The sequence below is a fragment of the Panthera leo genome, chromosome B4, assembly GCF_018350215.1.
Source record: "Panthera leo isolate Ple1 chromosome B4, P.leo_Ple1_pat1.1, whole genome shotgun sequence".
Taxonomy (NCBI): Eukaryota; Metazoa; Chordata; class Mammalia; order Carnivora; family Felidae; genus Panthera; species Panthera leo.
The window spans coordinates 195,825-214,432 of record NC_056685.1 but is presented as its reverse complement, the minus strand read 5'-3'; the positions used below and the strand labels follow the sequence as shown (position 1 = coordinate 214,432).

At 47.7% G+C, this 18,608-nt stretch overlaps 1 protein-coding gene and 1 long non-coding RNA gene across 9 annotated transcripts in view; one reads left to right on the top strand and one right to left on the bottom strand.

The window, feature by feature from the left end:
- The window catches only part of DIP2C (disco interacting protein 2 homolog C), a 412,233-nt gene that overhangs the window by 374,805 nt on the left and 18,820 nt on the right, over positions 1-18,608 (top strand). For all 8 annotated transcript variants that reach the window (XM_042944702.1, XM_042944701.1, XM_042944703.1 and 5 more), the window contains one exon: positions 9,545-9,606. In XM_042944702.1, the coding sequence (XP_042800636.1) occupies positions 9,545-9,606 (62 nt within the window). The remainder of the gene's footprint in view (positions 1-9,544; positions 9,607-18,608) is intronic.
- Positions 9,852-16,892, bottom strand: LOC122223790. Its single transcript, XR_006204477.1, has 3 exons — positions 16,720-16,892; positions 11,448-11,536; positions 9,852-9,956 (listed from the first exon to the last, which is right to left on the bottom strand). It is a non-coding gene; the product is annotated as an uncharacterized LOC122223790 (long non-coding RNA).

The window sequence follows — 18,608 nt, the reverse complement described above, 5'->3', positions numbered from 1 at the left end:
AGAAAAGAGGAAAATGGAACACTGTCAAACATGTTTTATGAAAGGAGCATAACCTAAATGCCAGTATCTGACAAAAATTCTCAAAGTGGGGTGCCTGGGTGACTCCGTTGGTTAGGTGTCCAACTTCAGCTCAGGTCATGATCTTGTAGTCCATGGGTTTGAGCCCTGCATCAGGTTCTGTGCTGACAGCTCAGAGCCTGGAGCCTGCTTCAGATTCTGTGTCTCCCTCTCTCACTGCCCCTCCTCTGCTCATGCTGTGTCTTACTTTGTCTCTCAAGAATAAACAAACATTAAAAAAAATTCCCAGAAAGTAAAATCCAGGCCAGTATCCCACATAAAAGAAATTCTCAGCAAAATACTAGCATATTAAATGCAGCAACATATACAAAGAGTAGTACATCAGGAGTACCTGGGTTGCTCAGTCAGTCTAGCATCCAACTCTTGATTTTGGCTTGGGTCATGGGCCCCACATTGGGCTCTGTGCTGAGTTTGGAGTTTGGGATATTCATTCTCTCTCTCCCCCCCTTCCCCTGTTCGTTCTCTCCCTCCCTCTCTCTCAAAATAAGCATTTTTTTTTAAGTTAAAAGTGCATCCTAACCAAACATGTTTTAGCTCAGGAATACACAGTTGCTTTATCATTTAAAAACAGTGTAATTCATATTAACAGAATGAAGGAGAAAAATAATATAGTATGATGTATCCATATATGCAGGAAATGCATTTGATAGAATTCAGTGCTCATTCATGAGATAACTAGGAAGACAATCTGAGAAAATTATTCAATCTGAGCTAAAACATAAAAAAGCTGGAACCTCATACTCAGTGGTCCACTTTGAGAGCTTTTCCCCTAAAATCAGGAACATTAGCATTGTATTAGAAGTCCTAGCCAATGTGATAAGGCATAAAAAGCCCAAACTCTGGAAGTGGAGAGCTAAAGTTTGTTTTTTTTTCAGACTGCTGGATAGTGAATGTAAAAACTCCCATGGAACTACAAAACTACAATTGTTAGTGTGTGAAGTTACAAAGACACAAAATAAAATTTATACATGGCACCAAAGCAGACACTCAGATCAATGGAACAGAATAGAGAACCCAGAAATGGACCCACAAATGTATGACCAACTAATCTTTGATAAAGCAGGAACTAATATCAAATGGAATAAAGACAGTCTCTTCAGAAAGTGGTGCTGGGAAAACTGGACAGCAACGTGCAGAAAAATGAACCTGGACCACTTTCTTACACCATACACAAAAATAAACTCAAAATGGATGAAAGACCTAAACGTAAGATGGGAAGCCATCAAAATCCTTGAGGAGAAAGCAGGCAAAAACCTCTTTGACCTAGGCCACAGCAATTTCTTATTCAACACATCTCCAGAGGCAAGGGAAAACAAAGTAAAAATGAACTATTGGGACCTCATCAAAGTAAAAAGCTTCTGCACAGCAAAGGAAACAACCAGCAAAACTAAAAGGCAACCAATGAAATGGGAGAAGACATATCTGATAAAACAACATATCAGATAAAGGGTTAGTAGCCAAAATCTATAAAGAACTTATCAAACACCCAAAAAACAAATAATCCAGTGAAGACATAGTCAAAAGACATGAATAGACACTTCTCCAAAGAAGACATCCAGGTGGCCAACTGACACATGAAAAAATGCTGAACATCATTTATCATCAGGGAAATACACATCAAAACCACAATGAGATACCACCTCACATCTGTCAGAATGGCAACATTAACAACTCAGGCAACAACCGATGTTGGCAAGGATGTGGAGAAAGAGGATCTCTTTTGCATTGTTGGTGGGAATGCAAGCTAGTGCAGCCACTCTGGAAAACTGTCTGGAGGTTCCTCGAAAAACTAAAAATAGAACTACTCTATGACCCAGTAATTGCACTACTAGGCATTTATCCACAGGATGCAGTGTGCTGTTTCAAAGGGACACATGCACCCCCATGTTTATAGCAGCACCATCAACAATAGCCAAAGTATGGAAAGAGCCCACATGTCCATTGACGGATGAATGGATAAAGAAGATGTGATATGTATACACACACACACACACACACACACACACACACACACACAATGGGGTACTACTCGGCAATCAAAAAGAATGAAACTTGCCATTTGCATCTATGTGGATGGAACTAGAAGGTATTATGCTAAGTGAAATTAGAGAAGGACAGATCTAGGAGTTCACTCATAAGGACTTTAAGATACAAAACAGATGAACATAAGGGAAGGGAAGCAAAAATAATATAAAATAGGGAGGGGGACAAAACACAAGAGACTCTTAAATCCAGAGAACAAGCAGAGAGTTGCTAGAGGGGTTGTGGGAGGGGGGATGGGCTAAATGGGTAAGGGGCATTAAGGAATCTACTCCTGAAATCATTGTTGCCCTGTACGGTAACTAACTTGGGTGTAAATTAAAAAATAATCTTTTTAAGTTTAGACATAAAAAATTGTATTTCTATGCATCCTGATGTTTATGGCAGTGTTATTTACAGTAGCCAAAATATGGGAACAGCTCAAGTGTCCATTAGTAGATGAATAAAGAAGATAATATGTGGTATATACGTACATACACACACACAATGGAATACTAGCCATAAAAAGGAATGAAATCTTGACATTTGCAGCAACATGGATGGATCCTGGAGGATATTCTAACTGAAATAAGTCAGTGAAAGACACATACCATATGATTTCATCCATATGTGGAATTTAAGAAACAAACTAACATGGCGAGGGGAGGGGAAAGACAACCCAGAACACAGAATTTTTTTTTGAGAGAGAGAAAGAGCAAGAGCATGAGCAGGGGAGGGATAGCAGGGAGAGAGAGGATCTCAAGCAATCTCTGTGCTCCGTGCAGAGCCTGACTCAGGGCTCGATACCACCAAGCTGAAATCATGACCCGCGTGAAAATCAAGAGTCAAACCCTTAACTGACTGAGCCACCCAGGTTCCCCCCAAAACACTCTTAACTATAGAGAGCGTCTGACGGTTATCAGAGGGGAGGTGGGGGTGGGTGATGGGGATTAAGGATGCACTTGTGATGGGCACCAGGTATTGTGTGAAACTGTTGAATCACTGTATTGTACACCTGAAACTAATATAACACTATATGTTAACTATATGGCATTTAAAATACAGTATTTCTATAGAGTAGCAGTGAACAACCAGAGAATGAAATTTTTAAAATGCCATTTATAGTAATACCCAAAACTGCAAGTACTTAAGAATGAAAGGCACACTTAAAGGTGTACACTAAAATCACAAAATATTGCTGAAAGAAATGAAATTCTAATAAATGCATGGATGCACCATATTCATGGGGTGGGAGACTCAGTATTTTTATGATTACTTTTTTTCCCCCCAAATTGATCAGTCTCATCAAAATCTAAGAAGGCTTTCCTGAAGAAAGTGACAAAATGGTTCTAAAGCTGTTACAGAATTGTGAAACAGGATAACCAGTCTTGAAAAAGAACAGTGTTGGAAGGACTTACCTATCTGATTTCAAAACTCGCTCTAAAGCTGTGGTGATCGACACAATGTGATAGTGGCATCGAGGGAGACCTGCAGGGAAAAGCAAAACAACAAAAACAAAGTAACCTGAAAAAAAAAAAAAAAAGAATCCAGAAATAGACCCACCATGTTACCACGTCCATTGAACAGGGAAAGAAAAGGTTTTTTGACCAATGGCCCTGGAACGACTGAAGATTTATATTGGTATGAGTGACCTCAATCCCTTTCTCGGACAATACATAAAATTCAGCTCTAGGTGGATCATAGACATGAACGTCCATAATGAAACTTGTAGAACACAGCTTCCAGGGGCGCCTGAGTGGCTCAGTTGATTAGGCATCCGACTTTGGGTCAAGTCACAGTTAGTGAGTTCGAGCCCCGCATTGGGCTCTGTGCTGACAGTGCAGAGCCTGGAGCCTGCTCCGAATTCTGTCTCTCTCTGCCCCTCCCCCACTCAAGCTCTCTCAAAAATGGATAAACATTAAAAAATTAGAATAAAGCTTCGAGGAGATACAAAAAGACTATGATGTGGGATATAGAAAGATTTCTTAGGGCACAAAACACTAAGCATAAAAGAAAAACAATTTACTGGACTTTATCAAAGTTAAAATTAATTTTAATATATTAAAGAAAATTAATAGAAGACATACAGACTGGGAAAGTATATTTGTAATAACATATCTGACAAAGGACTTGTGTTTATATATTTTAAAAACTACAACAACAAAAAGGAAACCTATTAAAATAAGCAGCAAAAGACTCAAATGAGCACTTCACAGAAGGAGCTGTACAAAGGTCCAATGAGTGCATAGAACATGGTCAGCATCTGTAGTCATCAGGAAAGTGCGGATTACAACCCTGTGGTGTGCTTGTGTAGACAGCACATGCTCTAAAATCAGGACAATACCAAACCGGTGAGCACAGCCCCTGCGGGGTGACCTGTGGATCTGGGAAGCATTCCATACTCTGTGTAATTCCTGAAGTCCTTCCTACCTCGAAGAAAAAGGAAACGAGTCAAAGCACAACATGCCGTATTCAATTGAAATTGTGATTTTTCACTACCAAAAAAAAAATTTGGTGATTCCATTTATCACCTCCTAGAATAATTAAAATCCAAAAGGCTGACAGCACTAAATGTTGGTAAAGCTGCGAACCAACTAGAATCCTTATTCGTTGCTGGTTGGAGACACATCGAGCGATTTTTATAAGTGCATTTCAGCCCCGTGAGCCAGCATGTCTCCGTGTGCGCCCGAAAGATACTAAAACACGTCTACAAACATATTTGTACAAGCTTTTTCATGACAGCCCGGAACTGGAAATAACCCAAATGTTCAACAGCAGCAGGATACAAGAATGTGTGATAGAGGACTTACTCACACGATACTTCCCCCAGATCTTGGAGGAGCGAGCTGCTGGTGCAACGGAGGACTCCAGAATCCTCATGTTCAGTGAAAGAAGCAAGACTCAGTACGCACTGTATTACTTTGTATGAAGTCCAATGACAGGTTAAACTAGTCTGTGGTGTTAGAAATCTCAAAGCTGTAGCCTCTTAGGGTATGGAGTGAGGGAATTTGTATACACTGCCTGGGGTGGTAGTTACAGGGGTGTATACGGTTGTCAGAATTCACGTAACCAGATATGAAAAACTTGTGTATTTTGTTGTGTGTAAATTATACCTCAATTAAAATGTTGAAGAAATCATTGTTAATACACAGATTTGCTTGGAGGGCCAAACATCCTGGCTGGGGTCCTGCAGGCAGGAACCCTGCTCCAAATTCAGCTGCCAGAGTGGCCAGTGATGAGCCCCTGTGCTGTGCCCAGATGCCCCTGCATGCTCCCCGGAACCCACCCCGGGAACCTGCCTTCCATGACCTCCATTTATGGAAAACTTCCTCCAACACGCAGCACAGTGGATATGCTCAACATCAGTGCTTTGGAATTGTGACTGTGTTCCACACATTTCCAGTGAGCAGTTTATTACTTAGGCTTTAAGGAATTTATTACTTTCAGCCTTAAGGGGCTGTGTGCTAATATTAGATTGTGCTAACTGTGGTGTGTGAGTCGCTTATTAGTTAAGCACTGCCTGGCTGAAGCATTCAAAGTAAGTTCCTTGTCGGAGTTTTGTTCAGGGTGTGAGTCTGTATATCTTTAGCTGACATTGAGATATAACTCATTTGTTCAATTAGTGCTTAATGCCTGACTGATAACTGTACCTCTAGAAAAAATGAGTTTTAGTATGAATATGTCTGTACATGACATGTCTATTGTACAGTGGAACCTTAGAGTGAGTCCTTTTTCCTGATTAACTTAAAACTTAAACATGCTTTGTTTTCATTTCTGAATAAGCTTGATTGGAATGGGTGCATTTTCTTTCCTGCCGGTGCTTTCTGCTTGATGATCTCTAAATTCTTGAGGGCACTTTTACCCATTTGGGATCTCCTTAAAGCTCCAGCTTGCATCCTTTGGCAAAGTGAAATTAATTTTGTGACAGTGAGGAAATTTTGCTAGATGTACGGTCCCTCATATGTATCTTGAAATCTCGAATCTGTGTACCTTAGGGCTTTTGAAGTTTGGAAACACCTATATACTAACCCTTTACCTATTCCTTCCCATAGCCCTCGTTAATGTAGTACACCACTTTTGCTCCTGGTGCTGAGTTGTTCCTTCTGTGCTTACACAAGTTGGAAAATCCATTCCTAGTCATACGTATTGTTCTCCGAAATACTGCCTTGAGCAATCGCAACAAAATCTGTGAATTAAAATAATTTAGAGAGAATATGGGCTTATTTTGCTCCAGTTAGACTTTTAAATACGGAGAACAAACTGGGGGTTGATGGGGGGGGGTGGTGAGGGATGGGCTAACTCGGTGATGGGCATTAAGGAGGGCACTTGCTGGGGTGAGCACTGGGTGTTATATGTAAGAGGTGAATCACTGGGTCCTCCTCCTGAAGCCAAGACTGCACTGTATGTTCACTAACTTGAGAATAAAAAAAATATGTTTGCGATTCAAGGAATCGTGAAGGGATTTATTTAAAACATTGCATTCGGCTGGAATAGATCCCAAGTCCTGGGTTCCTTTGAAGCGCACATGCCTTTACCTGGGTCTTTCTTCGTGTCCTACGTCAGCTCCCTGTCAAGAAGGCAGCAGCCGTAGATACCAGTGGGAGGCAGTGACAGGAGCAGGGAAGCCTTGTTTTAAACCTGGCACCGTTGCTGTTTTTATAGGCTCGCCCCGCCTCCGTGTTGAGCGGTGATAGCTTTCCAGTCTGGCTTTGTGTGCCACTGCCCACAGCCCAGGAAACCCAGCTGATGACTACTTTTTATTGCTGCTGTCATGGAGTCTGGCTAGAAGTGGTGGTTGCGGGGTGGGGTTGGCGCCAGTGGCTGTACGTCAGCGCAGTGCTCGTGGGATGGTGTCCACTCTGTGCTTCTGGGCACATCGGATCAGACCCCTCGGTCACCTGGGGAAACACGTGGCACTACGGGAGCTGACTCCAGGCGCTTTCTGGAGTGTTTCTGTCATGCCAGTGTAAGTCATTTAAAAGGGGTAGAGGCGGGCACCAAAATCATGGAAGATGAGAGAAAAATGGAAGACACTGTCTTTGAGGGGTTGACCCAGGGTCCTGGGAAAACCCTCATCAGACAGCTGACCTGGACCCTGTGCAAGCCTGGTGCTTGGTTCCTTCATGCTTCAAGTGTACTTTGGCCTCTTGCATCCTGCCTTGTGGATGAGCAGGGCTAGGCACCCTGATTTTAGATGTAAACGTGTCCAGGCTCTCCTTCGTGATTGTCTTGGGAGACTTAGGGCTGCAGTGGACCTTGAACAACGTGGGGGCTTAGGGGTGCAGACCCCCGCACAGTGGAAAATTCACAGAACCTCGGACTCCCCCCAAATTTACTAATAGCCTGCTGTTGACCAGAAGCCTTGGTGATACCACAGACAGCCAATTAACACCTATTTTGTGTATTATGGGTATTACATACTGTATTCTTGCAGTAAAGCAAGCTAGAGAAACAAAAACGTTACTAAGAAAATCATGAGGGGAAAGGAAATACATTAGCAGCACTGCCCTGTATTTCTCTGAAGCAGCCCGCATGGAAGCTACCCTGCCTAGTTTAGACCCGTGCTGTTCAAGGGGCAACCGTGTTTCAGTGAGGGAACGTTCAACAGATTGGGCCAGTAAGATTCATATGTCCAATTGCCTCAGAAAAGAAAAGAAACTTAGAGCACCATAAAATTAAACTGTCTGGTAATACCATCGACCTCACGTATGAAAGAAACTACTCGGGTCTGTGTGTCCATGATCAGTCATTCTGTGGCTCTCTTCCGTTGCTCTGTGGGTATGTTGACATCTAAGATTTTTTTCTTTTTTTTTTTTCTTTAGCCTTTAATGGTACAGTGATTGATTTTAACGATTTCCATATTTGACATTGTTTTTGATCTTCTTTTTACTTTGTTCCCTGCTTTTTGCGTTCTCCTCCCCACCCCCCCTTCCTCATCCCATTTTAATTGTTGGGTTGTTCTGTTTGCGTGTCTGTGTGTCGCTTCCCTGTGGTCCTGTTGGTGTGGCGTTCTCTCCTTTCTTCTTGTTCCCGCCCTGCTGCTGTAGCCCCACAGGCTGTGGAAGGCGGCCGAGCAGGTAGGGGACCTTCCTGTACGTCCACACCAGTGCCCCCCTCCCCGCCGTCTGGTCAGCTTCCAGCGGTGGGACAGACTAGAAGTGGAGTGCGGAGCCTGGCTGGGGTGTGCGGGCCGCGGGCGGAGGACTGGCACCCGGCATGACCTGCTCTCCCAGACCTCTTCGAACGTCGCGCACTCGCGACAGACACTTCCGTGTACACAGTCAGTGGTTTCCCTGCCGGTTTGGGGGTTCTGTCCGTTTTGCTCCACTTCCTGTGTTTAGTGACCCGTTTCCTGACTTGTTTACTTCTGAATCGGCCTTCTGTGGCGCTGTGTTCTGCGTTACTCAGAACGTCAGAGCCCTTCCCCACCCAGCGCTGGTCTGTGACACGGCTCCCCCGGGGAGTCCCAGGTCTGCATCACACGGGGTGGAAGCTCCTGCCGAGGCCGGCTGCGTGTGCTGCTCCCCGTGTCTGCGGGGGGAGACCGTGACCAGGAGGGGTAGGAGCAGCACGTTTTAACGGAGGTGTCTTTATCTTAGTCCCGTGCGGCACATGGTTAAGATCTGCCGCTGGGGAATTTTAGCATACTTCTTCAAATAAGTTGTGAGGGCTGTGGCACTTTTTGGAAACGTGTTTTGGGCCCCATCTTTTTCTACCCAAGGTACCACATTGCCTTCCCAAGAAAACAGGTAGAATTTGGGTTTGTAATATAGCTTTAATTACGTAGCTCTTACATAGAAATCGCTGGTGAGAAGTCAACCCAGCATGTTGTGGAGGGATTCACGGTGCCGAGAGAAGATCTGTGGGCCCCCCTGTGTTAGATAGCGCAGTTCACAGGGTGCTCCCGGGCTCACTGGGCTGTTGACACACACACACAGCCTCCCTGACCTATGTCCCAGACAAAGATGACCTCCCTCTGCTGGAGGAAAGCCAGGGCACAAGCAGAGTTTCCTTCTCGAGCTGTGAGTTCGTGTCATGTGTTCTGCTTCTACATCCTGACCTCTAAAAATACATCTTTTGGGGTGCCTGTGGTAGCAACTTCTCAGCAAACGAGGCTTCCTATCCCTGACAGCCTGCTAGCCAGACGTCTGGGCAGTTCCAGCCCTTTTCCGTTGCGCAAGACGTGTGGCACGTGTCTTTTCCTTCTTATTTTTGTAAATGTGACTGATAGTTCAGCTGTGTGAAAGTCCAGCATAATCCTAGTAAGGTGTTCCTTTCAGAACTGAGGTTATCAGACTGGAAGTTAGCAGGCATCTTGGAGGGAATTGTGCACTTAGTGCTTTTAGTTTGAGGTTTTAGCAAAGAAATGCTCACTAACTGGTAGGAAGCACAGCCCCGGTTCCTCCCGCACAAACTTGAGCTAACCGCACTGTCTCCTTGCTTGCAGGGGACCTCGGGACCTGACCCAACCACCGTGTATGTTGACATGCGAGCTCTGAGGCACGACAGGTACGATGAGCTTCCGGGTTTGTGTCTTGATGGCCCCGCGTGCAGGGCTGTCGAGAGGGGGAAGGAGCTCGGTGTCCGTCCTGTCTGAGCATGGTGGCCCCGAGCCAAGCAGGAGAGCTGGGCCAGCCTGAGCCGCGGCATCCCTCCGCTTGTGCTCTGTTCCCGCGGGGCAGGCGACTCTGTGCCTGGACCCTGAGGTCTGCAACGGGGGGTAGGGGCGGGGGGGGGGGTGACCACACATGCTGCTCTTCCTTCACCATTCTGGCTGGGGACAGAGTCACACCTTTTCAAGTCCCCAGTGCTCCGCCCACGTTCCTTTACTTGAATTGTAATTTTCTGTGAAGACGTTTCTGTGGAAAATTAAAACAGGACTGAAGTTACCTTCTGTGCAGCTTCCCAAGCAGCCTTGAGCAGAAATGAAAGGGGGTCCTTTGTAAGTTTGCCTCAGACTGGGAGGGGGCAGTGGGGGGCGTGGAAGCAAGGTGAGGACCTTCCCGGGAATTTCCTCCCCAGCCAGGAGGAGGATGCGCTGTCTTTCCTACAGACTCCCCCTCAAATAGACTGTTTCTTTTTGGTAACGAGGGACATGCCCGGTCGTTGTTGCAATGGGACAAGTGAGCGTAGACCTCATACGGGTGTGACCCATAAATGACCAGTGGGGGCCGATGGATGTGTGGTGATGGCCAGAGGCCGCGTGTCTCCTTCCCTTGCCTACGAATGTGTGTCCTCGTGCTGTACAACAGTGGGAAGAATGGAGTTCATGGTCACAGCTGGTGGCCTGGGCGTGCTCCTGGAGGAACACGGAGTCGTCGTGTGGGTGTGTTGGGAGCGGGCTTGTGGAGACTGAGGGGCGGCCCGTGCACGTGCCAGCCAGCCTGGAGAGGACCACCGCGACTCTCGTGGGCATTCCCAACAGGGCTTGTGCCCCGTGGATGTTGGGCTGTGCCTGCTGAGCACAGTTTGGGGAGTAGGGTGGCCGGCATCCAGGAGATGGGGGCTGGGGACACAGACGACACTCTCCTGTTGGGCACAGTCAGCCCCCCACGTGCGATCGCAATGAGCTGATGTTGGGAGGCACCACCTGTGTTCAGCCAGCCACGTCCCACCTGGCGCCCGGGGCCCTCGTTTCAGACCCTTCTGTTCAAGGGGCACCAAGGTTAGAGCCCTCTGGCACCAAGGAGGCCCCTCCCGGAGGCCGAGGGCAGAGACTAGCACGTGCCCACTGCGCCTCGCCGGCTGCCCCGCCACGAAGTCTCATCTGGAGCATCTTCATGGTTCAGAAACTTGGCTTCGAAGCGTTCACGTAACTTGCTCCAAGGGCATGTACACGTTTTCACGTAGTAACTTCTGGGCTTTAGGACAAATCGACTTTCCCCCCTAGAAAAGTAACCTGGAAATAATATTGTGATACTATTATGCCTCTTATACCTTCTTGGACGGGGGCTGGTCCAAGAATCCCTGTTTGAGTAACACACCGTTTTGTGTGTGGCCTGGAGCTCGAAACACACGGGGCGCAAACACCTGGGTCAAACCACGGCCCTTTCCCCCAGGAGGGTGGCCTGCAGTCACGGAGCCATCAGAGCAGAGGCTGTCATCTTGTGTCCACGGGTCCCAGAGCATCGGGGGTGGCGGGACTCGGGGGCTGAGTTTTCTTTCCTGGAGAAGAGCAGAACGGTAGGCACTCCCTGCAGTGCCCGTGACCTTGCCTTCCAAGGTCCTCGGCATATCTTTCCGTGGAGGAAACGTGCCACGAGGCAACATGAGGTGGAATCAGGAGTGGGGGCGTGGCTGAGGGGGGTGGGGGGCGCCTCAGATGCAGGAAGCGCTCCGTGGAGACTTACCGGCTCTCCGACCCTGGAGTCCGGCGGCCTCTTAAGTGACACTTCTGTCCTAACCTGTAATCTCAGGTGCTTTTCTCTGATGAGGTCATCTGAAAATGAAGGAAACGTCCTCGTGAACCTGCTGGCAGTCGCACGTTACAGAGAGAACTGGGTGGTGCTGCTGATCACCATGGCCCGTGGTCACGTGGATTCGTGTCGGGGCGCCCAGCTGGCTGCCGGGGTCAGGATGCACCGGAGGCGCCCGCGTGTGCCCTGCCCAGGCCGCTCCCAGGAGAGCCCGGGGCTGCACACTTGTCGCTCTGGTTTGGCCGCCCGCCCGCCAGTCACGCTGTCTCACGTCCTCGCCTCTCTCCCCTGCCATCCAAAGACACAGGTGGCCCAGAGCTGAGGGAGGTCTTCAGACCCCAAAAGTTTTGTGCTGGACTTAGCTCCCCTGCCCCTCTTTCCGCCTTTGACTTCCGGAAACCAAAGCCAAGAGGCCCTGGAACCTGACGGAGCCACTCCTGCAGCGAGGCCTGTCCCCGGAGCCTCCCTGCGGGCGCTTTCTCGGGGTCCTTCGCTGCCTCTTCCCGAGGGCCGACTTCCCACGACCTGTGACCTGTAATCGACCTTGCAGCCAGGCTGTGGGCCGGTCAGGGTGCCGCCCGGGCCCTGCTTCTCTGAAGCAGAAAACCTCCGTGGCACCTCCCCCTCACCTGTCCGGTTCCTGCCTCCTGGGCCGATTCTCCTCCTGTGCGGTGAGCCGTGCCCCCGGGGCCTCCGGTCTCCACGCCAACCCCCGACTTTCAAGTCCAGTCCAATTCAAACACCATCAACCCTGGATATTCCCTAGAGAAGCTGTCCTCCAGCTCAAGTGTCTAGCCTCACTTCTGACCTTTGTCAACATGTAACACGTGTGCCCTACGCTGCAGCTGATGGCGACGGAGAGGCTCTGCGGTCCAAGTGAACGGGGTTCACCTCTGGGCAGGCCCTGTGACCTCAGTGTCCCTGTGCTCAGAGGGGGTGTGGTAAAGCCAGCCTTCCCAGGGACCCGTGGGGCCACAGCACCAGGGTGACCGGGGGTCCCGGCGGGGCGCAGGTGAAACAGAGCTTTGAAAATATCGACTCTCTGTCTTGTCACCATTAGTGTAAAAAAAAAAAAAAAAATGGGGCTCTTGTCCTGACTTCCACTGTATGAAGATTCAGTTGTGGGATTAATTACTCTTCCTGCTGCTCTAGAACACTCACTGGGAGCCCCAGGGCACCTACGTAATTATGATCTAATTAACTTGGAGAGGGTTAGCCTGTCAGCGTGTTAAGTGCAGTATCCCCAGAAAGAGACTGCATTCGCATATGCACGCATGGAAAGACAGGTGACAAAGGACAGCCACATTGTGGAAACCTGTGATCAAATAGATTTCCCAAATTGATTTGATTTGTACTGGACTTTCTGTGTCTATTTTTTTATTTATTTTGATTTTTTTAATGTTTAGTTTTGAGAGAGAGAGAGAGCACAAGCAGGGGAAGGGCAGAGAGAGGGAGACAACAATCCGAAGCAGGCTCCAGGCTCTGAGCTATCAGCGCAGAGCCTGATGCGGGGCTCGAACTCAGGAACTGTGAGATCATGACCTGAGCTGAAGTCGGACATTTAACCAGCTGAGCCCCCCCAGGCGCTCCTCTGCCTCTGTTTTTAATTCCCATTGTTTTCTATGAACCACAGTGTTTGGGAGGTCACCATGGAGAACATTTTTGCCTCAAGTGGCAAGGATAATCCTGCTCCTACTTCTGGAACAAATTTAGTTCCACTGTGCACAAGGGAAATGATGGCATGGCTTTGGGACTACTTAAAAGTGTTTTTAAAATATTGTTTCTAATATGTTCATGTAAGATGAATTCGTGGTCTCTCAGTCACCTCTAATTGGATCTTAAGCACTTGCATTTTGCAGACTTGAGATAGGACCGGGCGGCGGGGGGGAAATTTTTCAGCACTTAAAGTAATAGTTTTAGGAGTTTCATCTTATGGATACAATGTTATCATAAAGCTTTCTTAGCTTCCTTACTCCTCCCAACCCGAAGTGCTAAGTCTCAGGAAAGCAAGGATAGTCCATTAATCCCTGGTCAGTGGTTAACCAAGGGTCAGGATCCCGTGGGAAGTAGGCACAGAACAGAAGTGCACAGGTGAGCTTTTGACTCAGTCTGTGGCAGGAGGGGGCTGGATGAAGACAGACCAGCTGGAATGAGACCCTTCTTTTGATTGGCTCCTGGTATGATTGGCGTGAGCTTCTTCGCGGAACCTCACATTACACTTCTTACTGAATCTCTGATTTCTGGTCCCACGGTCCTCTGTGGCTGTCCAGGAGGTGTGCCGGGCACCTGACTTGCCCAGACCCTTTGTGGACTGAGCTAACCCCAGAGGTTCTGCCTGGAAGCAGATGACACAATAGTTTCCCTGCCGTTCGATTGGACGCAGGACCTGTTCCTCCTGGGTTCGTGGCCACCCCTTGTGGCAGGTGAGCCTGAGCACGTGTGTTCTTTGTGTTCTGTTCCCTGCGTGTCACACAGAATCAAGGGTACCTACGTCGTAGAAGCATTGTGATGATCAAATAATTTCATCCGTGTAAACAACGTATCGTTCTTGAGGGTGTATAGATAGATAGGCGCTTGTATATGTAGTTACAGATTGGCTTTTTCACCTACTAGTATGTATCGTCCACCCTTATTTCTGCTTCTGGCTGTCTGCAGGCAGGCGCACGCTCTTTGAATTCATTGTTTAGCCAACTAAGTGGCTGCTTCATAATCGAAGATTTAATTGATCAGAGTTGTGGTGTGGGTTTTGTGCATTCCTGAAATACTTCTTACAGAGTATTCTTGAAAATCAGACGACTTTACCTCTGGAGATAACTGGATAAAAAAAAGAAGAGTTCACACTTTGCAAAGTGTCCCTTACATGGTAATTTCGGGGTGAATTTCCAGCCTCCATCTACCCTGTAAGGCCAAAATCTTCTCTGGAGTTTGTGGCTTCCTTAAAAAGACATTATTCCCGGGGCGCCTGGGTGGCTCAGTCAGTTAAGTGTCCGACTTCAGCTCAGGTCACGATCTCGCCGTCCGTGAGTTCGAGCCCCACGTTGGGCTCTCTGCTGACCGCTTAGAGCCTGGAGCCTGTTTCGGATTCTGTGTCTCCCTCTCTCTCAGACCCTCCCCCATTCATGCTCTGTCTCTCTCTGTCTCAAAAATAAACGTTAAAAAAAAAAAAGACATTATTCCCTTTTGTCTCCTTCTCCTCTTTTCAGAGTCCAACCCAATGTACACAGCCTCTCGAAATCTCCTTCTGGGCTGGGTGTGCAGGCAGAGAGCCCCAAAGCCATATCTGAGGAGGCCCTGGGCAGGTGTGGGAGGCAGGGCAGCATCCCAGCCTCGCACTAAGGAAACTTCAGGAGATGGGGGAGGCAGGCTCTTCCCCTTGACTGCTTTCTTTATTTACTTTCCCCCATCCGTCATCCCTTAGAGACTGTACCCCTTTTAAACCCAGTGCTGTTTCTGCTCTTTGCACCCCGTTCTGACACCTGCTGTCCCGTCAGGAGATCCTGAGAGGAAAAGGAGGAACCACAAACTGAGGCACTGAGACCTGGGCACAGTTCTGCCACCACCTGGAAGTGTGACCTGAGACCCAGTCCCTGAACCTCCTGGGCCCTCGTCCCCAGCACGAGGGAGGGAGTTCCGGAGGAACATGCCAGTTCCAGCCCTCTTTCTGGTTTCCCCTTCCCACCCAGTTCTGAATGATTGGGACAGATTTTTGAGTCCCTTCCGCAATTCAACACACTGTTGAGTTCTGATTAAATGTTCCTTTACTTTTCTAGAACATTTTAGGTTCTTCTGAGAAACTGTTCTGTGGTCTTTTTTCAGTAAAGACCAAATTTAAATAATTAAATACAAATAAAAAATAAGTAACATAATGACTAGTTTTTGTTCCACGGGCTTATTCATTAAATCTTACCCTGAAGACCACCACCAAATCCTGTAAATTGGAGTTGCACATAAAATACAGGACAGCCAGTTAGATTCGAATTTCAGATAAAAGAGGAATAATTTTTTTAGGACAAGTATGTCCCAAATATGCATGGATAGACATGTACTCTAAAAATCATTGTTGATCTGAAATTCACATTTAACCAAGTGTCCTGTATTTTTATATGCTAAATCTGGCCACCCTGCCCTAAAATCAGACATCTGTTCTCACAGCCACCGTGTTACCAGCGCTGTGTTTCTTCTCTGACAGTTGAGGGACTCAGTTCACTTCCTGCCTGTTCCATGGGGGAAATCTCCCACCGCAGAGAGCCGCCTCCTGCAGTTTCTTTTTCCAGAAGAAGTTGTTCACAGTCTCCTGATTACTCGTGAGCTGTGAGCCCGCGTGGCCAGAGTGCCTTGAGCCCCTCCTGGGCATGCCATGCAGGGAGTCCGTCACTGCCAGCTGGTAGGAGCTCTGTGGCGTGGGTAAGGCCCCCTCACGTGTGGTCATGATCTCAGGCCTCGAGAAGGAGAAAGGGTCCGGCAGAACCCCCGCAAAGGGTGGGGCCTCTGTTCTTACTGTACCTGCTCCCTTAGACGAACTGCTCAGAAGGAAATGCCGGCTGTCCCCCGTTAGGTGAGCACCCCGTCACCTCCTTGTCCTCTCTTCCCTCCTTATCGTGTTAATGTACACACACATGCCGTGTTATTTAATTAAATGGCCAGTAGTGTGTTTTGGTAGGTGTGGAAAAATACAGGCCTGTGAAAACCCTCTTTCTTTCTTCCTGGCCTGCTCATTCAACCTGTGTCTTTATATCCTGCTAAGTTACCCTGCTCTCACTGTTAACAAAATAACCACCATAACAAAATGTTTGGATGCCATTTGATGATAGGATCTTAATAGGTTTCACATGTCCATGTAAAGCCAAGGGCATCCACCTAATTCTTTCACATGTGGCTGTCCTATTACTGTCTCAGTCTCATTAGAGACTCAGTCACTGTCTCATTAGAAAGTGAAAGTTATTTTAAAAGGAATGAATCCTAGATACTTTTTCTTAGAAGTGAAGCATCTCTTTGCTTCAGTAAACTCATTCTTTGATAGTCTTTTTGTGGAGGAAAACCTGGCTGCTTGCTCAGACGCAGGCCCAACCACTGCTCAGGGCTGGTGCAGGGACCACGGGGCCAGAGCTGAGGGCTGCGTGCGTGACAGGCGCCACGAAATGATGGGATTTGTTCGTGGTCAGCTTGTTGAAGTGACATGTGACCTCCTCCCACGCCTCCTGCTTACCTGTGATTTTACAGAAAACTGCAAGCAGGCGTGCAGCTTGGTGAGTGCTCTTGCCTTCGTCCTTGTGTGCTGGAACATTCTGCTTAAAGGGACAACTGACAAGCTCAGAACAGACCCTGGGGGAGCCAGCTGGACTGATGGACCTCCAGACAGGATCCTCCAGACAGACAGGCATAGCCCTGTTGAGAACCCGACGAATTAGAGTCCCCAAAATAATGTCCAAATGATTAAATTTTAACTGAGAACCTACCCTCGTACCACCTTCAGGTGCACAGTTCAGCTGCATTAAGTACGTCCACGTTGCTGTGCACCCTTCCCCACCATCCGCCTCCAGAACTTCCTCTTCTTCCCAGACCGGAGCTCCGTCCCCATGAAGCACTGACTCCCCTGCCCCCAGCCCCCCCCCATTCCACTTTCTGTCTTTGTGAATTAGACTGCTTCGCGTACCTCACGTGTGGAATCACACGGTGTCTGTCCTTCTGCGACTGGCTTATTCTACTGAGCGTAGTGTCTGTTGTGTACAACCCTCCCAGGAGCTTCCCAGGTGCAACCCAGCACGGCCCGAGGGAAGATGATGCCCCTCCAGGGGGGTGAGGGAGGTGGCAGTTAGAAGGAGCATGGGAGTTCCCCTCGAGGCTTGTCTTGAGTGACAGCCAGACGACTGCATCCCCACATCTGCCCACCAGATCTTAAAAGATTATAGAGAGGCCCCAACTGAGTTCAGTCATATTCCCAGCACCATGTCACCGTCCAAGGCCATGTCCTTGGAACAGCCACTGGGAGCAGGAAAGGCACGTGGAACCCGCATTCCAAAGACAGAGGAGGGGTGAAAAGCCTCTGAGTGCCCGGGTCGAGCTCACAGGTCAACGAGTGGTCACATCTTTTTGACCACATTCCCCAGCATGTCCTCAAGGCCCATCCGTGTCGTAGCATGTGTCAGAATTCCTTGTGTCTTAAGGGTGAATAGTGTTCCATTGTAGGGATGGACCATGTTTTGCTGATCCGTCATCCACTAGTGGGCACTTGGGTGCTTTCCACCTGTCTGCTATTGTGAGTGAAGCTGCCGTAAACACGGGTGTGCAGTTATCTCTCCTAGACCCTCCTTGCAAACGTTTTAAGTATATACTCAGAAGTGGAACTGCTGGGTCGTTGGGTAGTCCTATCTTTACCTTTTCAAGGAACCACCAGGCCGTTTTCCACAGTGGCTGCACCATTTTACGTTCCCACCAGCAGTGTCTGCATCCTCGCCAACTCCAGTTAGTGTTCCTGTTTTGATAGAGTAGCCACCCCAGTGGGTGTGAAGCGGTATCTCGTTGTACTTGTGATTTGCATTTCCCTGATGACCAGTGATGTTGAGCATCTTCTCGTGCTTCTTGGCCATTCACGTGTCTCCTTTGAAGAAATGTCTGTTCCAGTCCTTTGCCTAACTTGATTAAATTATTTTACTTTCGAGTGGTAGGACTTCTTTATATTCTGGATATAAGTCCCTTATCAGATAAACGACTTGCACATATTTTGTGCCATTCCATGAGTCGCCTTTCGTTCTGCTGACTTTATCAGTCACAGAGCTTTTAATTTTGATGTGGCCCAATTTATCCATCTTTCGCTGCCTGTGCTCTTGGTGTCGTGGGATTTTTCTTTTTTTTTTCTTTTTATCAAACCCGATGTTGTAAAACTTTTACTCTCTATGTTTTATTGTAACATTTTTATACTTTTACCTCTTGCATTTAGGTATGTGTTCCATCTTGAGTTAAAAGGTTTTAAATGACATTTTTAAAAGGCAGGGGCTGTGTTCTTTATAAATGTCAATTTCATAAAGACAGAAAGGGCTTGGAAATGTTCCTCGTTGATGGAGGTTAAAGAGACATTACAACCAAATGCAAAATGTG